Source organism: Rhopalosiphum padi, chromosome 1 (genome assembly GCF_020882245.1).
Source record: "Rhopalosiphum padi isolate XX-2018 chromosome 1, ASM2088224v1, whole genome shotgun sequence".
Taxonomy (NCBI): Eukaryota; Metazoa; Arthropoda; class Insecta; order Hemiptera; family Aphididae; genus Rhopalosiphum; species Rhopalosiphum padi.
Window position 1 is genome coordinate 10185564 of NC_083597.1, and position 27601 is coordinate 10213164.

General features: G+C 28.5%; 1 protein-coding gene across 1 annotated transcript; it reads right to left on the reverse strand.

Annotated features, from left to right (window-relative positions):
* Nucleotides 1–3077: 3077 nt before the first annotated feature.
* LOC132929006 (forkhead box protein D5-C-like) lies at nt 3078–24607 on the reverse strand. The gene is made up of 5 exons (XM_060994024.1): nt 23646–24607; nt 15374–15438; nt 12608–12916; nt 6197–6643; nt 3078–4043 (listed from the first exon to the last, which is right to left on the reverse strand). Exons 3-5 carry the CDS (start codon nt 12914–12916, stop codon nt 3573–3575), a joined length of 1227 nt encoding a protein of 408 aa, XP_060850007.1. The 5' UTR covers nt 15374–15438; nt 23646–24607; the 3' UTR covers nt 3078–3572.
* Nucleotides 24608–27601: the final 2994 nt, after the last annotated feature.

The following is a 27601-nucleotide window of genomic DNA, read 5'->3' on the forward strand; positions in this document are numbered from 1 at the left end:
TAAGACACCCATTAAGTTTTTTAAAACCTGGTGCCTATGCTCCCTCTAACAAGTTTGTAACATAGTAAATTTATGTTTAGCAGTTCATGTTCAACTTTGTTAATTTTAATATTATATTGAGTTTACATATTATTAAACTAACAATATTATAATGTATCCAGCAAGAAAACATGCTAATTTAGAGCATATCCATATGACACCTTACCATCGGACTGATTTCACTACGTCAGGGTATCACATGAAATTTGTAGAAAAACTTATTTTTGTTGGGCCAATGTGAGCTCTTTTGTTGAACGGAGTATAGTTATAATAGCTATGTTTTGGTGGTGGTATTTTTTTGTATTTTGTTTTGATGAGAATTTTCAAAACATATTTTATAGATTATCAATTGTTTAAGTTTTTAGTATCATAAAACCATGAATAATGTTGACCTTCAAGTTTGATAATAATGGGTCAAGAAATATTAAAAAATAACATAACTGAATATAATTTTGCTATGTTATACATATTATGTAAGATGGAGACATAAAATACAGATTTTGTGACTGACTGCTTTTAATATGAATCGCATAGGTTATAAAACATAAATTAAAATTAATTTTTCTCATGTATTGTAGAATATCTATGGCACTTTATTTATTTGATGATTTATAGAGAAAAATAATTTACTACTTTGACTGATATTTCCTATATTATTTGTTATCAGTTAATTTAAAAAAATTATGCTTGATACAAATAGAATGTCTTGAATAATATTTAAAGAATTTTTTTTAAATATTATGTATATAGTATATTTGTGTTTAATTATTATTTGTCATTGATTAATACCATATTTGATAAGAATAAGGAAATAATTATCTGTATTTGAAAAATTGCATTAGTAGGTAATTGTGCACACATATTCTATATTTGTGTTCATATTTATTTAAATGTATAAACAGTATTTAAAATTTAAGCAAAGTTTAAATGTGAACAAAGTTTACTGATATTTTTAATGAATTGGTACAAATTTAAACTGGACATTTGTTTTCTTGAATTTTCTGTTTATCAAATAGGCAAATGGCCTTTGAATCATGTCCAAAAACCAATTTTGAAAAGTTGACTCTGTATTATACCTAGGTTATGATCTGTTATTTTGCAACATTTTTTACTAGATAATATTCCATTAATAATTTATATAAATATAAGTATTGAACAATATATAATTTTGTTTTAGAGTTTTAGACATATTTACTTTTTCATCTCAAAGCTTGTAGTAGGTGAGTATTTTTTTTTTAAAATAAATACCTAATCATTACCTATTAAAATAAATGTATTAACTATAGATTTTGTAGTTCTGGGTGTCTATATGAGTAGGTACCTAGTATATCTTCTAGGATATATATGAAATAAATTAAGAATGAATAGAATGTTTGTCATTATTATAATGATTCCTCACTTCTGTGTACCTATATATTTTATAGGTAAGTATTAATGAATTATGTATTATATAGATTATGGATAGTGCAAAAGGGTATGTTGAACGTTTATTTTGTTATAATCAATTTTTTTTCATGAAAGCCAAGTAATGAGTAATTACAGAATTTTACCCACATACTATTTAAGATTTAAGCGTATATTGTATTTTATAGATTTCATACCACCGAATGTATACTACTATTACTATACACATAGACATATATGTCTATGACTATACAGTTCAGTGTTCCATACTAATTTTGTAGAAAAATAAAGTCCAAAAATGGTACCTATGTTTTATAGTTTGCAGCAGTATTTATCTACATATTTTTCTAACAATAATAATATTAAGAGGATACCACATCAGTATCTACAATATTTTACATGAATAGATTACATTCTACATGTTTTATACTTATGTAGTAGTAGTATAAACCTCTTCGTATTTGACTCATTTTGATAACTGATTGTGATTATATAATTTTAAATTTAAATTAAAGTATTATAAATGTATAACGAGAATTAAATAATTACCTATCTATGTATTATCAGAAACGTTTTATATATTTATATTTTCAAAAAAATTATAAATAATTTAAAATACCTAAAAAAAAAAAAAAGAAATCAGACAAAACTGCAGATTTTTTTTATATTATTTATTAATTTATTATACATTTATATACAATAAGTTAGTGCAATTAATGAAAGAATTAGAATATTATTAAATAGATATATTATACCTTAATTTCAATATGTAGGTAAAAGTAATAACAATGAATGAAATACGAAGAGAGGTTTTTTACTATATTCTATTTAAAACGAAAAAAAAAATTACCGCCCTTTTAATATGTTACAATATAAAGCAATTATATTGATACCATATTGTCATATTGAGTACCAAATACAGTCGAGTACTCGAGTCGCGATAACTCGAAATTATAGGGTGATAAAAATTCGCTTCGAGATATCTAACTCAAATTAATAATTTATATTTCTAGAGGAATAAAAAAAAAATTCGAGTTATTGCAATTCGACTAAGAAACAGTCAATAAATATGTAGGTATAAGTCGCCAATTGCATCTTAGCTCTTCAAAAGTTACAATTAAAAAAAAAAAACAGTAGCCCTAAAATTATATGATACTGAAAAAATGTCACGATCTCACTCTCTATATCTTAGTATGTGAATTTATGATAATTTGTTCAATATAATATAGGTAGTTTTTAGACTGTTCTTTTTTTAAATCGTGACAGTTGCTGAATGCCAAGACGAGCGGACGGTTTATACTATGTTATCTTAGAAATAAATTTATAAAATAATCATAAATAAATAATAAATATTGAACTAAATCAAATAGGTAGGTAGGTACTTTGTACTTGAATACATGTAGGGTTTGGAATTGCTAAACGCCACCCCTATTTTTACGCATAATATGATTGCAATTATATAAATTAAACAATAAATAAAATAGTTGAAAATTATGAATGAACATTATTTACCTAAATATTTTACACGAAGTTATTTTATAATAGCCATGTAGGTATTAGTAGGTATAGACAATGCAATTCGATACAAACATTTCGTCGTATTGAAAAGTAAAGTGAAAAAAACCAACAGACGATTCATAGCACAGTAGTTATAATAATAATGATATAATAATAATAATAATAATCATGTATAGGTAGGTAGTAGGTATGTACAAGTTTTATATTTTCGAAAATGAAATAATACTTTCGTTCGGGCGATACTGCGTTTCTATCGCGCCGCGAAAAAACATAAGTCGTACACACACACACACACACACACACACGCGCAGATACACACGGTCTGTCGAATATCTTTTTCGTGCGCTGTAAATAGGTATATTATATTACTCATTACTCGGTAACCGTGGCAGGTGAGTATTACCCATTATACGTGGGTATGCTTTACTGCACACGCACAAACGCGCGGGCACACGAGTCAACGTCGTTTGTGCGAGTACAGTACGCTTGTACGTTATACATTACTATATATACAATATTGTTACGCCGCAATTGATTCATATATATATCGACGCGTTAGAATAACATTAGATGACTGTGCGTGTGCGTGTGTGCGCGATGACTGCGACGTCTTAGCAACGTCTGCCGCCACTGCCGCCACTGATGTTGCTGTCGTCCTCGTCGTTGATGATGATCAATTTGGGCTTGGACTCGACGGCGAGCTGGTGGCGATGGTGGTTGTTGTGGTGGTGGTGGTGGTGGAGGTTTTGGTGGTCGTCGCCGGCCGCGTACTGCTGCAGATCGTTGTTGTTGTTGTGCACGCCACTGGACGACACGATCTCTTCCTGAGACATCTCGACGCCGCGGTGCTTCTTCTGTATCAGGTTCTCGATGTGGAACGCCAGGTTGTGCGAGGACACCGTGTCCGCCACGGCGGCTACGGCGTGCTGCTTGTCCGCCAGCGACTCGGCCGCAGCGGTTACGGCGTTCCTGCCGGTCAACTGGAACTCGGGGTACACCGCGAAGTGGTGGTGGTGATGGTGGTGAGGACTGGCCAGCGGCTGTTGCTGTTGCTGCAGCAGCGACTTGATGTCCTGTTGGTTCTGTGTGTGCGGACATCATATATGAAAAACACGAGACATACCATCATTATACATTATATTATACTCAACTGCAGTTGTATATACACGATTTATAATAAATAATAATATAATATCATAGTTTATTGATGTGGGTAAGTGCAAAGTATATGGACTAAGTGAATAAATAATTATAGGTATACACGAATCGGTGCATCCAAATGGCATGCCAAAAAGATTAACATAAATTGGAATGTCCTAATTGTATACTTGTATGCCATAGGGGAGACTGGCTTAATATGACATACCATTTTTTAATTAAAAAAAATTTAAGGAAATGATGTTAGTTAACACGTGAAACTTGAGCAACATATTTGTATTTATATTATACACATATTTCTGAAGTCTAATATATAGACTAGAGTTATATATAACTTAGTTAGTTTTTGGCTCTGTTATGTCAACGATCTTATAGTATTAAGTAAAAGATAGCCGTCCACCAGTTACGTCATCTTTATAGGTATGGGTGTATAATATAAATCGCGATAACGGACAACTTATTTGTTACAATAGTTATACACACGCACACAAACTATCATATTGCATGCATAGATACTACATCATCTATATTATCTATGATTGCATAACATATAGCATAATATACCAAGTATCTACCTGCCCAGTGGCGTGGTGAACATTTATTAACTATATGATGCACAACATATTTATTTCAGTATCTATACGACTATACCCATCCGGGTCCCTTATTTTCTGTTATAATTGACTTGGTTTACTAAAAATAAAATTTTTATTTCTTATTTCCCGCCATAACGCCTAAGGGTCATTAAACCCTTTTCACGTCAAAGTACCTACCTACTTAGTCGACCTATTTTTCTGCGCATTGTACAGGGTAGATATTATTATATATCCATTTTTTCGAACTGCACAATTTACATTAAACTTTGAATTACCGTGTGTAGCTTTGCCCCCACACTCCCCAAAACGGCAAAACGTATTTAAACCATGTGCACAATCATGAATTAATTAAAGTAAGTCACAACTAGGTTTGCCCAGGAAAAACCAAAATATGACATTTTGCCCAAGTATCGTGGGCAGTTCGCGTTTAGCCTGGACATTTCTGATGATGTTTGCCAGATTTCAACTTTTGTTGTAAATTGTAATATAATATATATTTCACAGAAAATATATTTTTTAAATATGACAAAATGTACATAACACATTTGATATATTATATGAATTAATCAATCAAAAATAAAATGAAGAAAAAACTAAAAAACAGTAAAGTCATTATTCACTTTTTAAATTCGTATTAAACATTAGCATTTCGTACGATACACACAATGTGTATCGTACTACACAACATTTTAATTTCTGTTGCAGCGCGTCATTTTAAATTTCTTATGAAGTTATGAAATGGGAAATGATGATAATGATCAGATAGTGATATTTATGAATTATAATTATATTGTTTCTCAATGACTGAACGAGACAAGTTCATGCAAACCCACTAACTAAAATAAATTAAAAATAGACAACCAAAAAATTGGGATAATACTGAAGTATGTACTTAAAAGGCAGCGTATTAAATTAAAATTTAATAATGTTCCAATTTATTTGACATCGTAGAGCACGTCCACATTTACTTAACACTTTTATTGTATATATATTATATATAATATATAAATACAAGATACTATTTCATTTAACGTAAGACACTCATTATTTCAGAAGACTATGACAATTTTTCAAAATATTCCATATTTCAAAGCACAATATTACTTGGAGTCTTTTTATCTATATAGAAATCAAATTTTGGATAAGTAGTTAAAGTAATTTTAGCAATTATAAATATTTAAAGTTTAGATTAGAGGAGTAATAAACATTTTGCGGGGTTCCCACCTTGTATGACACCACTCCGGTCACCGATATTTCAAATACTTATAACTGATTTTTGTGTACGGATGAATAGCCGAATAGGAACACAAAAAAATATTCTGCTTCAGAATATGAAATTAAGAACGTATGTTGTAGTTCCGAAGAGTTAACAATGATTACGATAACAAATATAACTTTTTTCCAAAAACATTGTTATTTCTGACTGATCACTCCGCGTATACGCATTGTGATTGTCTGCAACTAACGACGACGATGCTTACCGTCTGGTGGTGGCTTTGCTGCTGGTACGGCCTGTGCCGGCGCATCCGCCTCCGCCTGTAGTTGCCCCGCTCGAACATGTCGGCCGCGGCCACCGGATCCAGCGTCCAGTAGCTGCCCTTGCCGCCGCCCATGTTGTCGTCCATGCCGGTCCGACCTCTCGGGATCTTTATGAAACAATCGTTCAGGCTCAGGTTGTGCCTGATCGAGTTCTGCCAGCCCTGTCTGTTGCGCCGGTAGTACGGGAACTTGTCCGTAATGTAGTTGTATATTTCGCTAAGCGTCATCCGCTGGTTGGGAGTGGACGTAATGGCCATGGCGATGAGCGCTATGTACGAGTAAGGCGGTTTCTCGTTGCACCCGACTGCCGCCATGTCCGCGGCCGCAACAGCGGCCGCAGCCGCTGCATTCTGTTCGGAGGGTTGGTCGAACAGGCTGATGGCCGGTACCTGTGAGCAAAATATGATAGTTATAATTATTATTACTCGTTATAATATTATGTAAGTGTTGTAATAATTATATTTTGTAGACACTTATATATATATATCATTCACTATATAAATGTGTGTTAACGATTTATGTGTTGTTTGCCGGTAGAGGGTGCGGCAAGTAAAAAAAAAAATATACGATTTCAGAATAATATTATATAATTTATACAAATAGCAATTAATTAGAACAGATTGACTCATCAAATATGTATATAATATATTAAATAATTTATTGCGTACAGTATATAATTATAGCGATGTTTTTTAATATGTGTGTTTGTCAAGTATACAATAAATAATACAATACGGAGTATATATTATTACCATATATAGGATGATATTTAAACTGTTCTAATTCATTGGTGGAACTATGGAAGATAAATTAATCAGACAGATATAAAATCATGTTCTCTATTAATAAATATTAAATAATATAAATATATAATTTTAACGACAAAAATATACAATAATATGTAGTTTACCTATAACCTATTCCCTTTTATTATTATACCAAAATAATTTATTATAGAACAGTCAAAACTCTGAAAAGTCATATTTTTTTCTATTGTGTATATAAAATGTGTATCGCGATTTTTGATATGAGATTCTTATAACATGGCGAGTACCATTATTATACATAATGTCGTAAATTAGATCTTCTTAAGGGTATTGTAGTTGCATGTAGGGCACAGACGTCGAGCTCTGTCATTATCATTAGTAAAGGAAATGTGCTTACGTCTTTCGGTCGTCAACATTTAAGTGATGACATTGAAAATTAATAGTTGATAATAAACTATAATATGTTTTTGCTATAAATGTGAGATACTAGGCCAGCAGTAAAATTATGCGGACGAACACTCAACACAGGCACTTTTTAGTTTTTTACTTCAACAATGTAAGAACTTTTGAGCTCTAATCATCATATAAACAGTTAACATATTACATATGAAAAAGTTTGAAATCGATTATTAGATAATCCAATTTTAATGTGACGAGTCTTTAAAAACCAAGGAAGTTGCAAGTGACGTATTTGGCTTATTTCTATGAACCGTGGGGGGGTTACTAAATTTACGACTATTATGAACTTTATAAGTAAACTGATTTTTTTTTTATAAATACGCTTATGTTCTTGGATATTGGTCCATTTTGTACTTGCATATTTTCAACTTCTTAGGAAAGTTAAATGAAACAATATAACTCAAATAACAGTAAAACAATACTTATATTTATTGATCTATGTACAATTATGCACATGCAAAAAAATCAATTCAGTTAGTATTTTTTGCCTCATTGTAGATCTATAAGCCATGTTTTTAATCTACATATAATAAATGAAAAATTTAAATATAACTTATATAACTATTAATGTCAATTGTCAACTACATTACCTAAACCTTTATGGATTTATAAAAACAGATGAAATTATTCAATTATTATGAACTAGAAAATATTTTAAGCAAAATTAATTTATGATATTTGTATTATAACAATAAATATTCTACTTTTAAATAAACTTTAATAATTTATTCAGAATTTTGATGGCAAATTGCTGTAAAGTCTAGTAAAAATTTTAAAATCACAATAGCTGAAGCCTAAATATAGTTAATACTTTAATAATACTGTATATGCATTTAGAATTAAGCATTACCTATACAAATTATATTGTTAATTTGTGGTAATATTATAATAATATGTATTATCAATTAAATAATCTTACATCACGACTAAACTAATGATATTGCAACCTCACGCATCGTCACAGTTACGATTTATATCTTCAATTGTGGAAACAATTGAAATATTTATAATTTTTATCGTGTGTAATAATACCATTGATAATATACTGATAACCATTTTTTTTCAATTTTCGTAATTTTATCGTATTTTTATCGTATTTTCAAACAAACGTTTTAGACTATGGGAAAATGACAATCGTCCCCATCATTAGCCCCCCCTCACTATTAAATTCACCAATGGAATTAATCAGCTATATAGTATATATCATCAGTGTGCCATCAAATATTAGGTTACTTATATAGATATAGATGTGTTAAATTTTAATTTAACCATAAATCATTGTCAGTTAGTCTATATTTATATAAGAATGTTTTATTATGTATTCTTTATATTGTTATTAGTAATATGGTAGGTTAAACTGTTTTTTGCCGGAAAAATTCATACATTATGTTATTCATAGCAATTATTATAATATTATTTCATACAATATTAATAGCTGTTATTAACTTAAGTCAATACAGATGTGCAGTAAAACGGTGTAAATAGGTTCATGGTATATAAATAGCTTAAAATAAATCTAATTTTTTTGGAAATTTCATTGAGTATAATAAATAATTATATACGCAGTGGTAAAATGTTTCAAGTCCACCAAATAATATTATTTGAAATTAAAAAATAAATTACTAAAATCATAAATTTTTGTTTAAATTTAAACTGAGAATGTTTATAAAAACAAATTGTACGTATGTACTATGTATATTTAAGATTTTTAAGTTTCTATAAGAAATCGATGGGTTAAGATTTTATAAGAAACATTATATTATACATTTTCAAGTTTTAGCTATTTAACTTGAAAATTTTATAAAATTTTAATTTTAATAATTGCATATATAAAAATAAATTGTGACGATTAATTTTAAATATAATAAAATTGTCATAAGTACTAAAAACTTATGTAAGATATATTAAATTTTCTAGTTTTAAGACTTTTTATAAGTTTTATAACAGTTTATTGAAAAAAAATTAAAAATTCTAAAATTTCAAATGCCTATAAATAACTATAAATAATCTATAGATAAATTTATTAAATTTAATCATGTATGAAATAACAATTTAAATAATTATTGAAAGTTTCAAAACTATAATTTTTCATCTTTGAATTACTACAAAAAACGAATTCGATTTTGTCAAAATCTGGGTTTACATAAAATTTGTTATTTTTCCCAAAGTAAAGGTTTAATTTGCTACCAAAGACCACCGTTTAAATTGAAAATATATGAGTTTGTACTGCATAAAAAGGTGAAATAAAAATAAATTAATATTTACAATAATTACACATAATTTATAACCCAATGAATAATCGTGGAGAATCTAATATAATTTGTTAAGTAAAAGTAAAAGGTTCCAAATCACCAAAAACATATAAATTTTCAGTATGTTCTAAAATCTATGTAATTATGTGACCAATAACCAATAAACAAAACGTTTGAAATAAATAGTTATAACTATATATAATATATCAATTAGTATAATAATGAAGTATGAGTTATTAATGAAACGATTTTTATATCCATACAATATGTTCAGTTAACTTCGTATTTTAGAATCTGTGTGGAGCGATAAATGCATTGATTTTACAATTTTTTTTTTTTATATGTACACAATAAGTAGGTAGTCGATAAAATACTTAGATTTTTGAAAATGGAAGTGATTTCTGGTTTAGATTTTAGAAAAGTTAAAAAAAAATAATGTAAGACGGGATTTTTACGTAAATACAATTTTTGATAAAATCGATTTTGTTTTGTTGGTCTAATTCGAAAACGAATCTGTACATACTTGAAATTTTCCCCAAATGTTTATATTATCAATTTCATTATACGTTAAAATGTATTTTTTTTAAACTCTTTTTGAGTTACTTTATAGGTATGTGAGAAATTTTCAACTTTTTAAGTTTTTTTTTTCTATTAATGTTGATAAAAATTATTCACTGGGCCAAAATACTTGAAAATGTAATACAAGATCCCACATAAGTTGTTTTTATATCTGTATAAAAATATTAAAAATACTTAGGCAAACTTTATTTTTATATGCATTTGAAGTTAGAATTTTGTCGAAATTAATAATAAGAATGACAAAAATTTGCAAACCATTTTTTGTAGTTAAAAATTTATAAAAAACTTTTCTTTTTATAGCTAAGTTTTGAAAATTGAATACAAAATTAAGTAGTTCAAAAGTAGTTCATAACTTCAGTAGCTCTTAATCATACAATCTAATGAATATAATATAAAAGCAATTATTTTTTATAGACATTTAGTCTAAATTTAAAATTGGGTCGAAATTACTTATTTAAAGATAAATAACGATGTTAATTAATTTGTTATAATTTAAAAACATTATTCTTCTTAACTTTTATGTAGGAATATTATATTATTATGAATTTTACTATACGCAATGGTATTTTTGATTTTGTTTAAATATGTTATTATCTTTTTATTGTATGAATCTATTTTTACTGTTTTACAGTATTTACAGAAAGATTTTATTAAATTTTGAGTTTTAATGTTGATATAATATGATATTAATACATATTATATTATAATAATTTTTTTCCCGTGTTATCGAGAACCAGGGGAGGAACTGGTTTTGGCATTGCTCCCCATATTATAATAATTAAATATTAATAATATAATAAATGTAATATTTTCACAAAAAAGGTTATCAACTTACTGTAATATTAAAAGTAAAATAAATGACTCATAACAGTCATATAACTACGTATATCAAAAATGTATTATGAAATATACTAAGTGATGTAGGCTGACAGACCACCTCCGCTCAAAATTGTTTTTCGTGCATACACAATGATATATTAAATTTAAAATTAACACACCCATAATAGTGATGACCCACTCGACATCTAATATACAGAAAAACCGTATGCACTTGCCCATCTATTTAATGTTGCTTTTGGCTTAGTTATATTTATACTTTGAATATCGTACAAAAATATATTCAATTAAAAAAAAAAAAAATGTTATTGTAATATAAAAATATATATATAGTTATTAAAACACGATAGATATTATTAAAACGCTTTATTACTTGTCTTGTTACTACCTATAGGATTAGTACCTAATCGTACTAAAGTAATAATTATTTTTAATTATCTTAAATATTAGGTGATATATGCGTATGATGGATTCAACACGTTTGATCAAGTGGACGTGGACTCACTCTAAGTTGTTTTATTTATGCATCAATAAAGTCTTAAATGTTTTATCAGTCACTATAATTTACATATAGGTGAGGATTGTAACATATGTTTCAATGTTTATACCAATAAATCCTGTATGTATTTTATCTCTGACCATAAAATTGGTCTGAATCGTTTCGGAAAATTTAATGATCTTTTCGCGTGAATATAAATTATAATCATTATTTTTCGTAAAAACTATAATTTAGCCGCCACTTGACTCTGCTCATAGTCTGAACTATTTAAACGCATATAAATGAATAAAAATAAAGTATTGTTTTATTCTCGACAATTTTTAGAAATACATTCGTCTCTAAAATACCATCAGTATAAAAATTCCTCTATCAATATACTACAATAATTATTACGTATTTATATATAATATTCTAAATATGTGCATTATTATCAAAATCATAGTAATCGATAAGATAAACGTTTTATTTTTTTAAAATTTTTTTACCTTGAAAAAACGTAGATGCTGTATTTTTAACACAATCAGTAATTATAGGATAACTACCTACACACGTATAATGCATAAAATACTAGAAGAACGCGCGTAACGAGGGAACCCATTCAGGCCATCCATATTGATAGAACTCTTCGGGATAGAATTTGTTTGTTTATTAATCGTTATTATTCCAGTACTTTATGTAGTGCTAATTGAATAGGTACCGCAGCTTCTTTTGAGATGGCAGACAACGCGGTGACGGAGAGAGATTATAGGTAGTGTTTGGTGGGTGTTTTAGTTTTCACGTATTGTGATGGCGAAATATGATGGGCTAATGGACGGCTGACAGGACGGCGCGGGTATGAGATGGTTTGGCGCCACCCCATTTTTAAACTTTAAAAATATAATATCACGTAAAAATAAAGTTAGTATCGTATGTGCGGGTCAGCTGACAATAACAACACATATTACGAGTATATAGGCTTACCGTCGGCATTTGTGGCTTGTCCGCAAAGTTGACGGAACTCTGCAACCTCAGCGATTCCTGTAGGTAGGGCAGGATGCGAGAATGCAACATGTGCTGGTAGTGCTGTTGGTACAGTATGGGCAGCTGATGGAACAGGGCGATGGCTGACAAGTTCTGCGGCACGGGCGGCAGCGACGCTATCGCCTCGGCCAACATGTTCCGCTGCTGGTGATGACTCGGTATGGTCGGCTCTTCGTTCTTCATGCTGTCCACTGCGGCTGCGGTACGGCTTGGCTGTTCCGGTGAATGGGGTTGGCCCCCGCGGTTCATCTGCAATAACCATAATATACGGCGGTGTTAGTATTACCATATACGCGGTTGGGGTTATCGCGCAGTCGTCGGATGTGAACGACTGCTGTTTTTGATCGACAATATTATATATTATTATTGTATATTTAGTGGCAACTACAGCAACGCTAAGAATGACGGGACAGAACCGTAATATTGCGTATTATTACTATATTATTATAACGGATTCTTCTTTATTAGCGCGTAGAATTACACTATACAACTCCTTTCTCTTAAAATTATTAAATAATGTGATCTTGATGAATTTTTTCTGTTAAGTCTGATAAATTTTAAAGTCACTGACCACAATTTAGTCGTAATCATTATCTGTTTTGTATTCGTAATTTCCCCCAAACCCACATGTTAAATAGACCCTCATTAATATTAATAATATTTCAATGTCACACGGCTGCAATGATCTTAATGTTAATAATCCATTTAATTGTGAGTAATTATCCCTCTTTTATTTGTATTTTAATTTGAAATTTTATTGTTAATATTACATTAATATATACATATTGTTTGTCCATAATATAGTCATTGTCCGTTAAGGCCTTAACTATCTTTTTACGTATATAATGTACATAATACATATTATATTGTTTTTCTTCTATTATTTTATTTGTTCTCGTTTATTATTAAACCATCGTGTACTTAACTTGTTAATGTTACTTATTAATTGATTATCACTAATTATATTCATTAATGTTATTATTATTATTATTATTTATTACTGCCTGTATTTTAAATTGAACAATTGTCTTTAAAATGAGTAAATAAAATATTAATCGACATCCGATATTAATATAATAATGTGTTCTGCAAAAAATGCTCCCATTGGTCAATATTTAATGTTAAGGATTTTTTATCGGACAATTTTAAGCAGAGAATTGATAATGAAACGTAAATATACTTTGAAGTACATACCTATCACACATTTGCAAGAATATTAATTACGGTTTATAAATATATATCTAAACTCGTATTTTGTATCAATGTTGTGAAAACGTGAAGTACCTACGAAATATACGTATGTTAAGCACTTAACGCTATTGCTTAATAACAATAAGAATACTTTGTTTTCAAATAATTATATGTCTAGTGTATGTAACTATATAGTATGTATGTATAGTCGTTAAATTAATCAATAATTATCAAACAATATTTGCATCTTATACCGAACACCGGCATTAAAAATCATTCTGGTTAGTGGTTGTTTTATATTTTAAGATGAAATTTGAAAAAAAAATGGATAAAAAAGGCTTAATGTCGAAACGAACAATTTATTCTTGTTAATAAAACTATTATAACAGAATCTGCAATATTGAATCTTTGGTTCAATGTAATAAATTTAGTGGAGACATAGACACCTACGTGTCACACTTTTCAATTTTTGAAAAACAGTTTTCCTGTAGTTTTTTTGACAAGTACTAAGAATTTTTTCTTTTGATTTCTTAAGATACAAACTATAATAGATCCAATTTTTTACTAGAAACCACCCTAAACATTGTAGATTGAAGCATTGTTTCTGGTATAAAAGGCGTCAGTAACCGCCTTATACACACACACAAACATCGTAAAATCAATACATCTATCATCGCTCCGATCAGATACTAAAATACAATAAAATTAAAAAAAAAAAAATAACCTTATATTTTATTTTGTAAAAATAATAAACATAATAACAATTAAGAATTAATATTTTACCACACAATAAAATTAATTCAATACTTATCGAAATACTTCATGTATAAAAATATATTTGAGTGGTTTTTTTTAAATAATATTCTAATGATTAAGATTGCTCTCGTGGTAAATGATTTAAAAAGCCACAAGTTTACTACATACTTGAGTTGTAATAGTTTACGTGTTAGTATGATACAATTTATATTCAAATGAATAAATATGTTAAAACCCGGTCACTTATTTTTCCCTGACTATTTAATGCATATAGGCACGCGTGTAATAGCTAAGTGCTAGGTGGCGAAATAAATGGTATGATTTCATTAAAATTTTATAAATATTACACAACAAAAAGGTTTGGGTTGTCATCAATCAGTTGTCAAGTTTACCCCGCCTTATTACAGATAAGATATGGTTACGTTAAGTTGTTTTCTTTTAAAACTGTTAATATTTATTGTTTATGCTGCATACCTAATCCAATACTAATATTTAGTGGAAACAAACAATGTACTGAGCATTTTTAGGTTGTTGAAATACGTATCGTTGTAAAACGGATTAAACACATTTGCTATTGGTTAACGGGGTCTCGTCTTATTTAAACTATAAAAAAATCATGCATGTTTGTGCGAGAGAAAGACTACCTTTATTGACTTAAGAGTTCAGAGATAAAATCATTTTTTTTTTCAATTAAAAAATCTTTTAATTTTGTCATATCTGTGTTTGTCCGTTAAAAAAAAATATAATATCGAAACTTACCGATACCAAACTGCAGTCTGCAAGATGCCGTCCGATTGGTCAAACACTTGTAGGACCCGGATATTCTGAAAAATAAATTAAAATAGGTATCTATTGTAGTATCTGATGTAATACAGCAACTGTGCATTATTTCCTAGTTTTTTTCATATTATGTTTGTTATATACATTTTTCAATAACAAACTACGAAGGAAAATGTACAAAATGAAATTAATACTATATGCCTTTTATTAAAACCATATGACTTTCCATCAATATTAATTATTAGTATAGTAACAATAATTCATAACAACACCAGTGCAATATCCAATTTATAGTCGTTATTATATAGACGTGGTGTTTTATTTTATTTTATTATTATTATTATTATTTTTACTACTACATACGACAAACGTAATAAATTGTTATTTAATCTATTCACGATAACGATTTACACAGTAGCCGTGTGTGCCGTGTCCTCCTCCCCGCCTCAGACGGGAATAATTGTTATTGTTTAATATTTTTCAATACGCGATAAAAGACAGACGCTGTTGACAAATGTGCCGTTGATGCATTTGTGAATAAAAAATAATAATAAAAATAAAAAATAACACACGCTCGACCACATGAAATAATAATAAATAATATAATTATTTATGTTTTTTCATAAACAATTTATTCGAAAACATTCGATCGCGTACCAAAATCGCCGAACCTATTTGTAAAACAATAATCAAAAGTAACGATCACTGTATATACCGGCGGTGCGTTGTGTTTTCATTAATAATTCTGTGGTTAAAAATTCGAACGCTATTGGCAAAAAAAAAATACATATTAGGAAAAAAAACAATGAATAATATGTTTTTAGATAGGATATAATAATATATGTATACTCGAATCGTTGACTCCAGGTCTTTCCACCGGTATATCCCACAGGTGTGTAATGTATATATATATATGCTATATGCATAGGTACACCGATGGTTATTCGATATGACGATATGTAAATAACAATTGTCAACATAATATTCTGATGAATACAACCGATAAAAGTATATATAAACGCATTTTAGGCAGTAGGTATAATATTTATTATTATTAGTTTTATAAGTGGTAACTGGTGACAAATTATTATTATTGTACCCAAGTTTTCAAAATAATAGTTGTGTTTTAAATAATATGACAGCATTTTATTGTATATATAGTATATGTGTATGATAGCTGCGATAAAATAATTTTGATACATTCAAACTTTTGTTATCAATTTATTATGTTATAATATATTAGCCCTACCGGATCGAACTCTTTTGAAACTATTAAGCATTAACCATTAACGCCATGAAGTATGAACACGAACTTTAATCGAAAGTATGGATCACCCCAATGCATAGTTATATACGGCACGGCAAACCGTGCACCCAATAGTTAGATTTTTTTAACGATTGTAATGTAAATTCAAAATTGTATTAATCATTACATTTTTAACACGGGAAATAAGTCGGACAGTGAAACGTGAAACACTTGTATAATGACGAATTATAAATAAATACTGTAGATTGTGTATTAATATTACCTATAAAATATACGAATGTGAACACATATTGACAAATACCTACCTATATAGGACCTCTATGTACTATGGCTATATATAATATTATTTATACACTATACAGAGCGATTATGATAACATGAATTAATGTTTATTTCATTATACATAATTGGTAATAAACTAATAAATATATATTATATATATATATATACTTTATATCATGTTTTTTCTTTATGGAATGACAAATATTATAATTTATATGTCATATTATAAACAACAATTTAAACGAATTGTTTTATAGTTTTTAAATTATTGATTTTTATGTTTTTTTTTATTTTTTATTATCATTAATTGTATAAGCTCGTCGGCAGAGGTCATTAGCTTTTCTAATGTTATTTTATATGGCTATACAAGGAGAATCTGATTTTTATATATTTATTCAAATGTTTATATACTAAGACAGATATTGACTGATTTGCTTTAAAATTATTATTTTACATAAAGCCAAACGGGACATATGTATTAATACATTATTATTAAACATAACAACGAAACACATTTAAAATTAATGGTTGTCTACTGAGTAGGACGAGTAGGTACTGTCTAAAATAATTTCAGTTATATTTTTTGCTGCGCCTAATGTAAATAAGTTTGTGATAGTATTATATAGTATAATGCGACATAATATCAACAATATATACTTAGTACATACATATAATATAGACACATACTAAATATAATAGTGCTATAATAATAGTTAATACAATTTGTAATAGTTTATATCGATTGCTTATTCTGGAGTATTAGTGTTTTTACTTGTTGTACATACAATACATACTACTATTATTGCATTTTTTACTATAGTGATTTTATTCGTAAAACACTATTGCAAATTGTCAAATTGTCTATTTATATTTTATGACATTTAAATAAGTTAATACAGTTTTAAATCAAATATATTATTATTTTTAAATTTCATCTGCTCAAAAGATATTTATTTTTATAATTAAAAGTTAGATTTCTGTTTTTTTTATAACTAAAAAAAAGAGACGTTGTTAGAAAAAAGTGTTATGGTTGTAATTATGAGTTTGATATACAAATACCACATAAACGTCTAGTTCACAAGTAAAATATTTTTTATACAAGTTATTTTTACCCTGGATAAAATAAACAAAAAATAATATAAACAATAATATTTAAGTTATAAAGTTCATATAATGTCAAGAGCACATGTTTCTTTAAAACATTTTTTTAACTTCTTTAATAAATACTTTTGAAAATTGAAATGGGCAATGGCCAATGGGTACCTACACAAAAATTAAATATGATATATTATAAACAATGATTTTATTTATGTATGCAAAGTGTCTTAAAAGAAAAAAACTATAACAAATCTTTTTTTTTTAAAAAGTAACAAGTAGGTATTATATCTAGTACCATAATATATCTATTACCTATACATATGTATGAGACGTTTATATGCTTTAAAACAAAATATTTTATATGCAATTTTAACATATTGTAAAATTGTATATATAAATAATTACTTTGGAAGATAATTGAAAGACTTCAATATAAATGATGATATGAAGTTGTATTGAAAGTAAATATAGATGACAAAATATATGTATATAATATATTAATAGGTGTTAAATACTTAATTACATAAATAATATATTATATTTTATTATAATATTATTATATTTTTTTTATTTATATTTTAGGGTGAAATTGTAGATGTTAAATTTTTACGATTGGGTATTTATTGGCTTAGTTTTTTTTTAAATTTTAAGGCCTTTGTAATAATTAATTATTTATAATAGATACCTACATACAATTGTTTTATGTCATCAAAATAAGCTTAAATTAAATTATGCATATAAAATTAGGAAATAAACCGAAGAAACACATAAAAATACATATACATTCTACAATATATATGTGCTGATATACACAATACGAATATAAATTATTTTATTTTTGTTTTTATAATTGGAAAAGTGAAAACCTTTAAAATAAGAAGATTATAATTTATGATTAATCAATAGTATAATAGTAACAAGAATTGCAAAAATTATATTGGTAATGTTAAAGTTAAATAATTATATAATTATTTTTTTTTTATTATTATTATTAATCAAATACAATTTATGCAACTATAAGGCTATTTTAATTTAAACTTATTTTTAATTTTTACATAAAGTCTAAATACATATTCTAATCACTTTATTTTTTACACATATTTATAGTATATGTACATTGGAGTAGAATATTAATTGTAATTTTAAAACTGTTTTACATAAATGAGATACAATATTATTTTTGATACATGTACTGCTGATAAACTTACTTTAAACAAATTATTTAATAAGATCTAGATAAAAATAAAAATACAATACAATAAAACTTATAAAACATAAACTATTTCATATTTTCTATTAGATGTAAAAATGTATAGATATGTACCTACATGTTTAACCATAACCATTATAAGAATAAATTATAAATTTATATTATTTTAAATGCAAAAAAAAATTATGAAACTTTAAAAGGTTTTTAAGCGTGAGAAAATAATTTATACGTGGAAAATGTTTGTAAAAAAGAAAAATGTTAACACCTCTAAAATTTGCATTTTATTTCTTAGTTTAAGTTTATAATTTGTGTTAATATTTTGTGTTTGATAAACAAACAAATAAATATAATATATAATTTTAGCTGATAAAGCCCATTACCGAATTTAAATCAGTACCCAGTAAACGGGTTTAGAGGTCGTGGAAACAACTTATATTATTCGCTAGAAGATTACGTATGTAGTTACTTCTTATCTATAATAATATGTCATAATGTAGATTTTAAGAAATGTATTGAAAATTAATTAAAAAATTAAGATAACAATTAAAGTTAATATTAAAACGATTAAACTGTATATCATAATCTATGTTTCGTACAATTAAATACTATATTTTACACGTTTTTTCAGACTAAATATAAAATATCAAATCAAATAATAAAAATTAAAATAAGGAGACACATATTTGTACTGTACACTCACGCTATATAAATATGTATACGTGTGTTAAGTGTGTATAGTGGTGTACGTGTTACCATACAAATATATCACATACACATCACATATATATATATATTATATATATATATATGAATATCCTAATTAAAATTTTAATTCTAATAATATAGGTACGATAAATATTTTATTTGTTAATTTTTTTTTTTTAATGTACATTTAATAAAATTACACAACTATACAACAAACACATATTATTACAGATTTTTCTATTCAAAATGTATAGTTTACATATTATATAGCTTACTAAATTATTTAGTACTACCTTATATAATAATTGGGAAAATAATTGTGAAATTTTCCTATATATTACACAATAATAGAAATTATACTAACCCTTGTAAGGATTGTCAAATTATGTTTTATGAAAATTATAATAATTATAAAAATTGAATTTGCAGACAATTAATATTACATAATATATATATATATATATTATTATGACTATAAAAGTATTTTTACTGTAGTGTATTGTGAATATTTATTTTTTTTTTAATCATTAAATATCATTTGAAATTTATACTTACATACTTGCATAATTGTACTTATAATAATTAATATAAAAAACATGATTAATAGGAAGGTTTAATACCATTAGTTTTTAAAATTATAAAACATTCTTACAATATTTTTAGATATTCTGAAGCTTATACATTATACATAGTTTTGGAATTTTTAACTTTTAATCATTACTGTATCAAAATAAGTTAGGTAAAATACTACAACTATATTCAGTGTCAAAATTAGATGAATTCCAAAACATATATTTTATGTTGTCCAAATTGAATTAAATATAAGTAGGTATAATAATTTATAATAATTGTAATAATGTGACTACGTAGGAATAAGTTATATTACTTTTGGTTTCTTTATCAATATTCAATATTATTATTTGTTCATTATCTTATCACCAACTACCAAGAGCAAATTCGTTTACATGACATTGAAGACACTCGAAAAAACGTGCGCACATTTTACGCATAGTCTAGATTATAAAATTGTTACAGATATAATTTAAGGGATATATGAAATTCAAAATTTTAATTAAATAAGACATAAAAGTCAATAAATTCTGCAGGTATTTAATAATACAATGTATTACATAGATATATCTCAATCATTTCCTAGCCCTTTAAATTCGAAACGTCACACCAGTCATATTTTATATACATTCTTATCTATATCAGTTACTCATAAAATTTAATTTTAATTTAGTTAATTTATTAATGTGTATAATATATAGGTATCAATCATCACTTTAATAAATATGTATAATTAAATATTAATGTACCTCTGCCCTCTGATATGTCTTATGCTTTTATATTTAAATGTATAAATGTATAAATTAACTTAAAATACTGCGTATAGACTTATTCTAAAATATTGTTAAGTTATTCGATTATAATTCTACTTAATCAAATCATCTAAATAGGAAATAAAAACAATTCTGCACTCTCCAACAGTTTTTTAAATATTGGTCACTGAAAAATGTATTTATCAGGTAAAATATTGATTTTTATTTATTATTAAAAACAATACACTTATAATAAAACACTTGGAATTTTCATTATACATAAAATTGTATACATTCTACACTTTTATTTTAGCCAAAAATATATACTTTTTAAATATTAAATAAAAAAATTATAGGTACAACATTATATTAAGCACGTTTAAACACATGGGTCTTATTGTAGGACCATTTTAAAAGAGATAATAATTAAAAGTGACTTACTGAATAATGTTACAAGTACCCACGTCTTTTATTATTTTTAAGTCTATACTTCTAAAGCTATACCTTAATGCCTTCTAAGAAAATCTAAGGTTAACAGAAAACACGACCTGCCCGAAATTTTCATATACGCACGTTGGTTGATCTGAATCATGGACACATGAATTAAACTAAATTCACCGGATATCACTCGATTTAATTATTTAATTTTCAGTTTTTAGTTATGTGAGACGAGCTTTGAAACGTGTCCATTAATTATTTATAATTATAACATGTGAAATATTAAAATTATTCGAACATATATCATATACCTACCTAAATATTTCTGTACATATGAATGTTGTTATACTAATATGTATGTAAGTTTGTATAATGACGATATAAATATACAAATGTATTTACTTTAAAAACGAAAACAATTAACCGAGTACTTTCTGAGTACCAAGATATAAAATTGATTATAACTATAAGATTAATAATTATATGGTACATACATATATTAATTCGAATCAAATTAATAAGTGTAAAATTACAAAAGTAAGTCATCAATAAAACATTGATATATAATTTATAAGCATTTTTATAAATTCATTATCTTTATAAGTAGGCAGTACACACTAAAGTAAAACAATGTGGTAATTTGTATATATATATATATATACAATATAATATTTACATAGGTATATTATGTATAATATACAAATACAATACACCTATAAAATGTATATTTATCAGGAAAACTTGAGTGAGCAATATTTCGTCATCGTCTTCATTATAATTTGCAGACATTTATTAACACAATGTCAAGGTTAGAACTTACACCTTAATTATATAGATTAATCATGGAATGTTCTATATAAAATAAAATAAAAATGATTTAAAGACAATTTTGTCGATTTAATCGAAAAAAAACGTATATAAATCAGATTACATTTTGAAAATAACCATCACAAACGACTATAACAAAAATACACAAATTTTCCAATGATATATAATAATTTATCATCATATTATATAAGATATAGCTCTGTGTACAATAAAAATAAAACCGCTTTATTTCGTTTTTTAATAATAATAATAATAATAATCAATTATTCCTCGCCTGAGTTAGGACAAATATTTTACAATCTCTATACACATTTATGCGAGTAGGTACCTAAGCCGCGGTTATTAACTAAAATAACGCGCGTTGCAAATTTATTAAAATTCGTCGGGGGAATTTCCTTGAATAACAATAATAATAGCGTTCGCCGATGTTGCCGAAGACGAGAAACAAGTGAACAGCATCACCACTGAATATTATTACGTTTATGTAGCTCAGTAAAAAATATTATTATACGTGGAAAACATTAACGGGCGCGTTATTTTAAGATGTGTCGTCAAAGAGCACGTTTTCGTGGGAATAAAATAAAACAAGAACCATACCCGCAGTACAACAATAATAATATTATATATACTGTGCCGAAGAACTAATTGTCGAACAGAACGAAAAAAGAAAAAAGCTGACAATTTTGCTGTAAATTAGATTTCTACCTCCCGCCATATAATATCCCATCACGGCCGCGGTCGTAAAGGCACTTGTTTAAAGTCAAGTCGGAAGTTCACTGCGGCTATATATATATTATATTATATGCGTCGTCTGTCATGTGGTGGTGCGTTTATCGTATATTTCGATTGGCCGGTAAAATGTCGGTATCATTATACCGGTAACCGCGGTCTGCCGGAAAACGTCCAGAGTTGGGTCGAGCTTTTGCAGGACACTATAATACCCGACAGCAGACGACGTATATATTATTATTATATATCATATATAGGTACGTGAACCGCACATGCTTAGCACGCGCGTCACGCCCGGTACAAAACATAATATTTTGGTATAAACCTGTTGTTGTTGTTGTTGTTGTTATTATTATTTGAATCCGCACTTACCGGAGGGTTCGAAATTTTGCGCGGGCACACCCCGGGCGCCGAGTGTCGGCGGCGGCGGTGGCGTCGACGGTGGCGGCGGCCGACAACCGGCGTGTAATATCGCCGCGTTTCGTATAATATTGAAGTTTCGCGAAAAACGCGCCGGAACAACCGTCGCCGGTTCGAGTGACACGACGGGCACGCACACACACCGGTGTAATGCGACGGCACGGCGATACGCTACGACTGCCGCCGTGGTACGCGCGAGTGTATTGTATACGGTAACGGTCGTGTATTGGTACGGTAGCGCCGGTACACTGGTGTGATCGTGCTTGCGGCGCGCGAACCGGTGCAAGCGTGCGAGTCACATGCGCGAGCGTACGCGTAACAATAATTGTTGTTCGGTTCGCCGGACGGCCACCGTATATATATATATATATATATATATTATATAATATGTATTTATAAACGGTTAATAAAAAAAACGAGTACGATACGTGTAAAAAAAAATGTTTATCGTACAACAATATAATATATATAATATATATAAATATATTATGTATATATAACAGCGACGATGTGCGTTATACGTATATTATACGATTACGCAGTGTTACGACTGGAGTACGCGAGTTGAGAAAAATACAATATTTTGTGAAATTATATAAGTAATTGTTTTCTATATAGGTATATATCCTCGCGGTCTGCGTGTACAGTACAGTCTATTATTATTTATTATATATTTAATGTGCGATAATAATACATTATAGAGCCGTAGACGAAAATAAAAAAAACCGTGACGCGTGCTCGACTCGGAGCGAGGTCCGCGTGTACCGAGCGACGGTAAGAGAGTGTGAAAGACGCGAGAAGATTTATAATATTATTATTACTGTGAGCGCACCACCAATACACACGACCGACCGGCTCTGTCTTCTTACCGACATTAACAACACACTACTCTACACACGCACACGCACACGCACACAGACACACACACACACACACACGCGCACACAACACTGGCGGCGGCGAGGCACCACTACCGGAGGAACATTAGTCCAAAGTAAACACTTTGAAAATGGAATTGTTGATGACACAGTTGACGGGTGGCGGGGGGGCGGTCGAGACGCGGGCGGCGGAGGCGACGGCGGAAAGGCGACTGCGGGTGGGTGGGGTCATGTGCCGGGGCCCCAGCGTACAATTGGTCTGCACCGCGGCGAGGCGGCAGCGGTGGAGGGTTTGTTTATTTAAATATGAGTTGTGTTTGGGGTACCCTCTCGCTCGGCCGCCGCCACCGACTGCTCCTCGCTCCGCGCCGACCCCCCCCCCCCCACCGACCCCCCCGACCGCGACCACCCCTCCGACGACGCGCCGTCGAGCGAGCCCCCCCAACGCCCGACGATCGACACCGCTCACCACCGCGAAATTCCTCGGTTCTGTACACGAAAAATAAACAAACAAACATTACATGTACACATATAGTGTACACACGCGGCGCGCACACCCGCACACACACACACACACACACACACACGGTCTCGCAAACACCAACTTTATGCCGTAATAAACACACAAACACACGTATATATGTAACGTGTGTATGCACTTCGTATATATATATATGTGTGTGTGTGTGTGTAATATATATATAGGGTGCGCCGAAATGACGAGCTTTTTTATTTTTGCCCCTCGCTCACCCTCCCCACGCCGTCGCCACCGAGACCTTATTTTATGTAATTTCCTCCAATACACATTATATCTAATAATGTATACGGCACATGCATATATACACACGCGTTTGTGTGTATATTAGTTGTATTCGTTTTGTATAGGTGTATAGGTATTTGCTATTATTATCATCGTTGTGGGTTTATTTTTCGTCCATCTACACCATTTCGTTGAGCCGAACCGCCGCCGTACTTGGTAATAATGCATTAATGCTTATATTATTATAATATTGAGAAAAATATTGTATAGCAACATTTGACATAACTATTATATGTATTAGGCGCTATTTAATATGTGTATTGTGCATAGGATTTATTGTACATCGGTAAATTGTGTTAAGATTTCGAAAAACATGACTAGACATTATGACAGCAATGGCTGATGCTCTCAAGACAATCAAATGGTTGGTAAAAGGGTACATTTTTTTCTATACAAACTAAATCAATTATCATTCAAATTTCCTTAACGTGGCAACCGATTATAGTATTTTGAGTTATATATTTCGTTACTATATAGCCTATTTATTTGTTATAGTCTTACATTTTATTTTACAAATACATGTTTAAATCTCTGTGGTTCAGTGATACTGGCTAAACTCACAACTACGTAAAAGTTGTCTCATTTTATACTTAAATAATTTTATAATACGTGTATCTGCTTTATAGGCGCGCGCACTGCACAGAGCGATCCAAATGATTATTATAACAATTTACAATTAATTGCAATTGCATTGAAATATAACTTACTATATCATGTGTCCAGAGTGAAAGTGATTGGTTGGCGTTATATGATAATATAACTTGAGTCATGAAAAGAAAATTTCTTTGAAGGGAAGTCTCTTTTATTTTTTAGTTATAGATAGGCTCAACTTATGAGGTAGGTAGGTGACATAAGCACACACCTGGGGTGGCATTTAAAATTTTAATTCTATGAATCATTTTTATAAAGATTGAATATGCTTACGTATATTATGTGATGGTGTATTAAGAAATAATAAATATTAATTATTTTGCTGTGATTTTTAACAAACTATACTTTTAATTAGTGTATAATATGAATAATGTAAATTTCCTTGAGTTTAATACCATAATAAAACATTTAGTAAAATTATAAAATTGTTGAAAATAGAGGGATGGTTGAAACGATACGTCATCAGTCTACCTGCATTTTTTATATTACAACCACTGTGTTTTAGATCTAAACAAATATAATAATAGTATCGGCTAATAATCAAGTAACGATTATTAATATTTAATATTTATTATTTATTATTTTTATTTTTATTTACCGTTAACTTTCAGACTGTATAATTTCTAAATTATATGCTCTTGCTGATTACAAGTACCTATATATAATTATAATATATTTTTTTAAATTATATAACAATACACTTAATTTGTTTCTAATATTTCCTGTGTACCCATGACCGCTATTTCTATTCATATTCTTTCGTAAACATTTTAATATACTACAACATTTAAAATAAATTTCAAATTAATTCAAAAATAAATATGAAATATCATCGTCCTAAATCGTATAATGTTTGTAGAAACAGATGAATTATGTTGGTGTCAAAAAGATTTTTGTAATCTCCGTATTTAATTAATATATTTTTAGAAAATTCAACGTAATGTGCTCCACAGATATTAAGTACCTATGTATTTTATTTTATTTTTTGCTAGTTGAATAAGTTTTTTTTAATTATATAATATATATTGTTTGTTAATTGATTTTGTTCTTGTCATTATAGTCGTATTATTATGACGACACAAAAACTATTGTCTATTATCGGATTATATCCTCAGTAACAAATCAAATTTTAATTTTATCCATATTGAATTCGATTTGATAATTTGGTCAACTGACGCTATTCGTTTTTACTAACATACAAACATATAACTAACTTAAACCAGTAAGGGTTTACTAGTCTATAACTACACTGATCTAGTTAATTTTTATAAATAAATATAATGTACCTACATAGATATATGTTGATTTTCGTTTTGTTAATACATATGTTTAATGGAAAAAATAGTGTATATACAAACATTGTGAGGAACGTAAAAACTTAGGTTTGTCTAGGTGTGTTTAATGCTGAGCCGGCGAGCCTGGTTACGGGCAATTTAACTTTTTTTTTAACAAAACTGAACAACTAAACTTCAACGAACCAACACTACAGAATAAACTTATTATACTATTAATGCATCATAACACCTGCACTTAATTTTAAAATTTTACAATTTAATAAA

Excerpts from the sequence above, each read along its gene's own strand:
- LOC132929006 (XM_060994024.1), bottom strand. The coding sequence starts at position 12,916 with ATGAACCGCGGGGGCCAACCCCATTCACCGGAACAGCCAAGCCGTACC. Across the intron at positions 6,644-12,607 it reads ACAAGCCACAAATGCCGACG|GTACCGGCCATCAGCCTGTT; the intron begins GTAAGCCTATAT and ends TTTTGCTCACAG. Across the intron at positions 4,044-6,196 it reads AGCAAAGCCACCACCAGACG|AACCAACAGGACATCAAGTC; the intron begins GTAAGCATCGTC and ends CCGCACACACAG.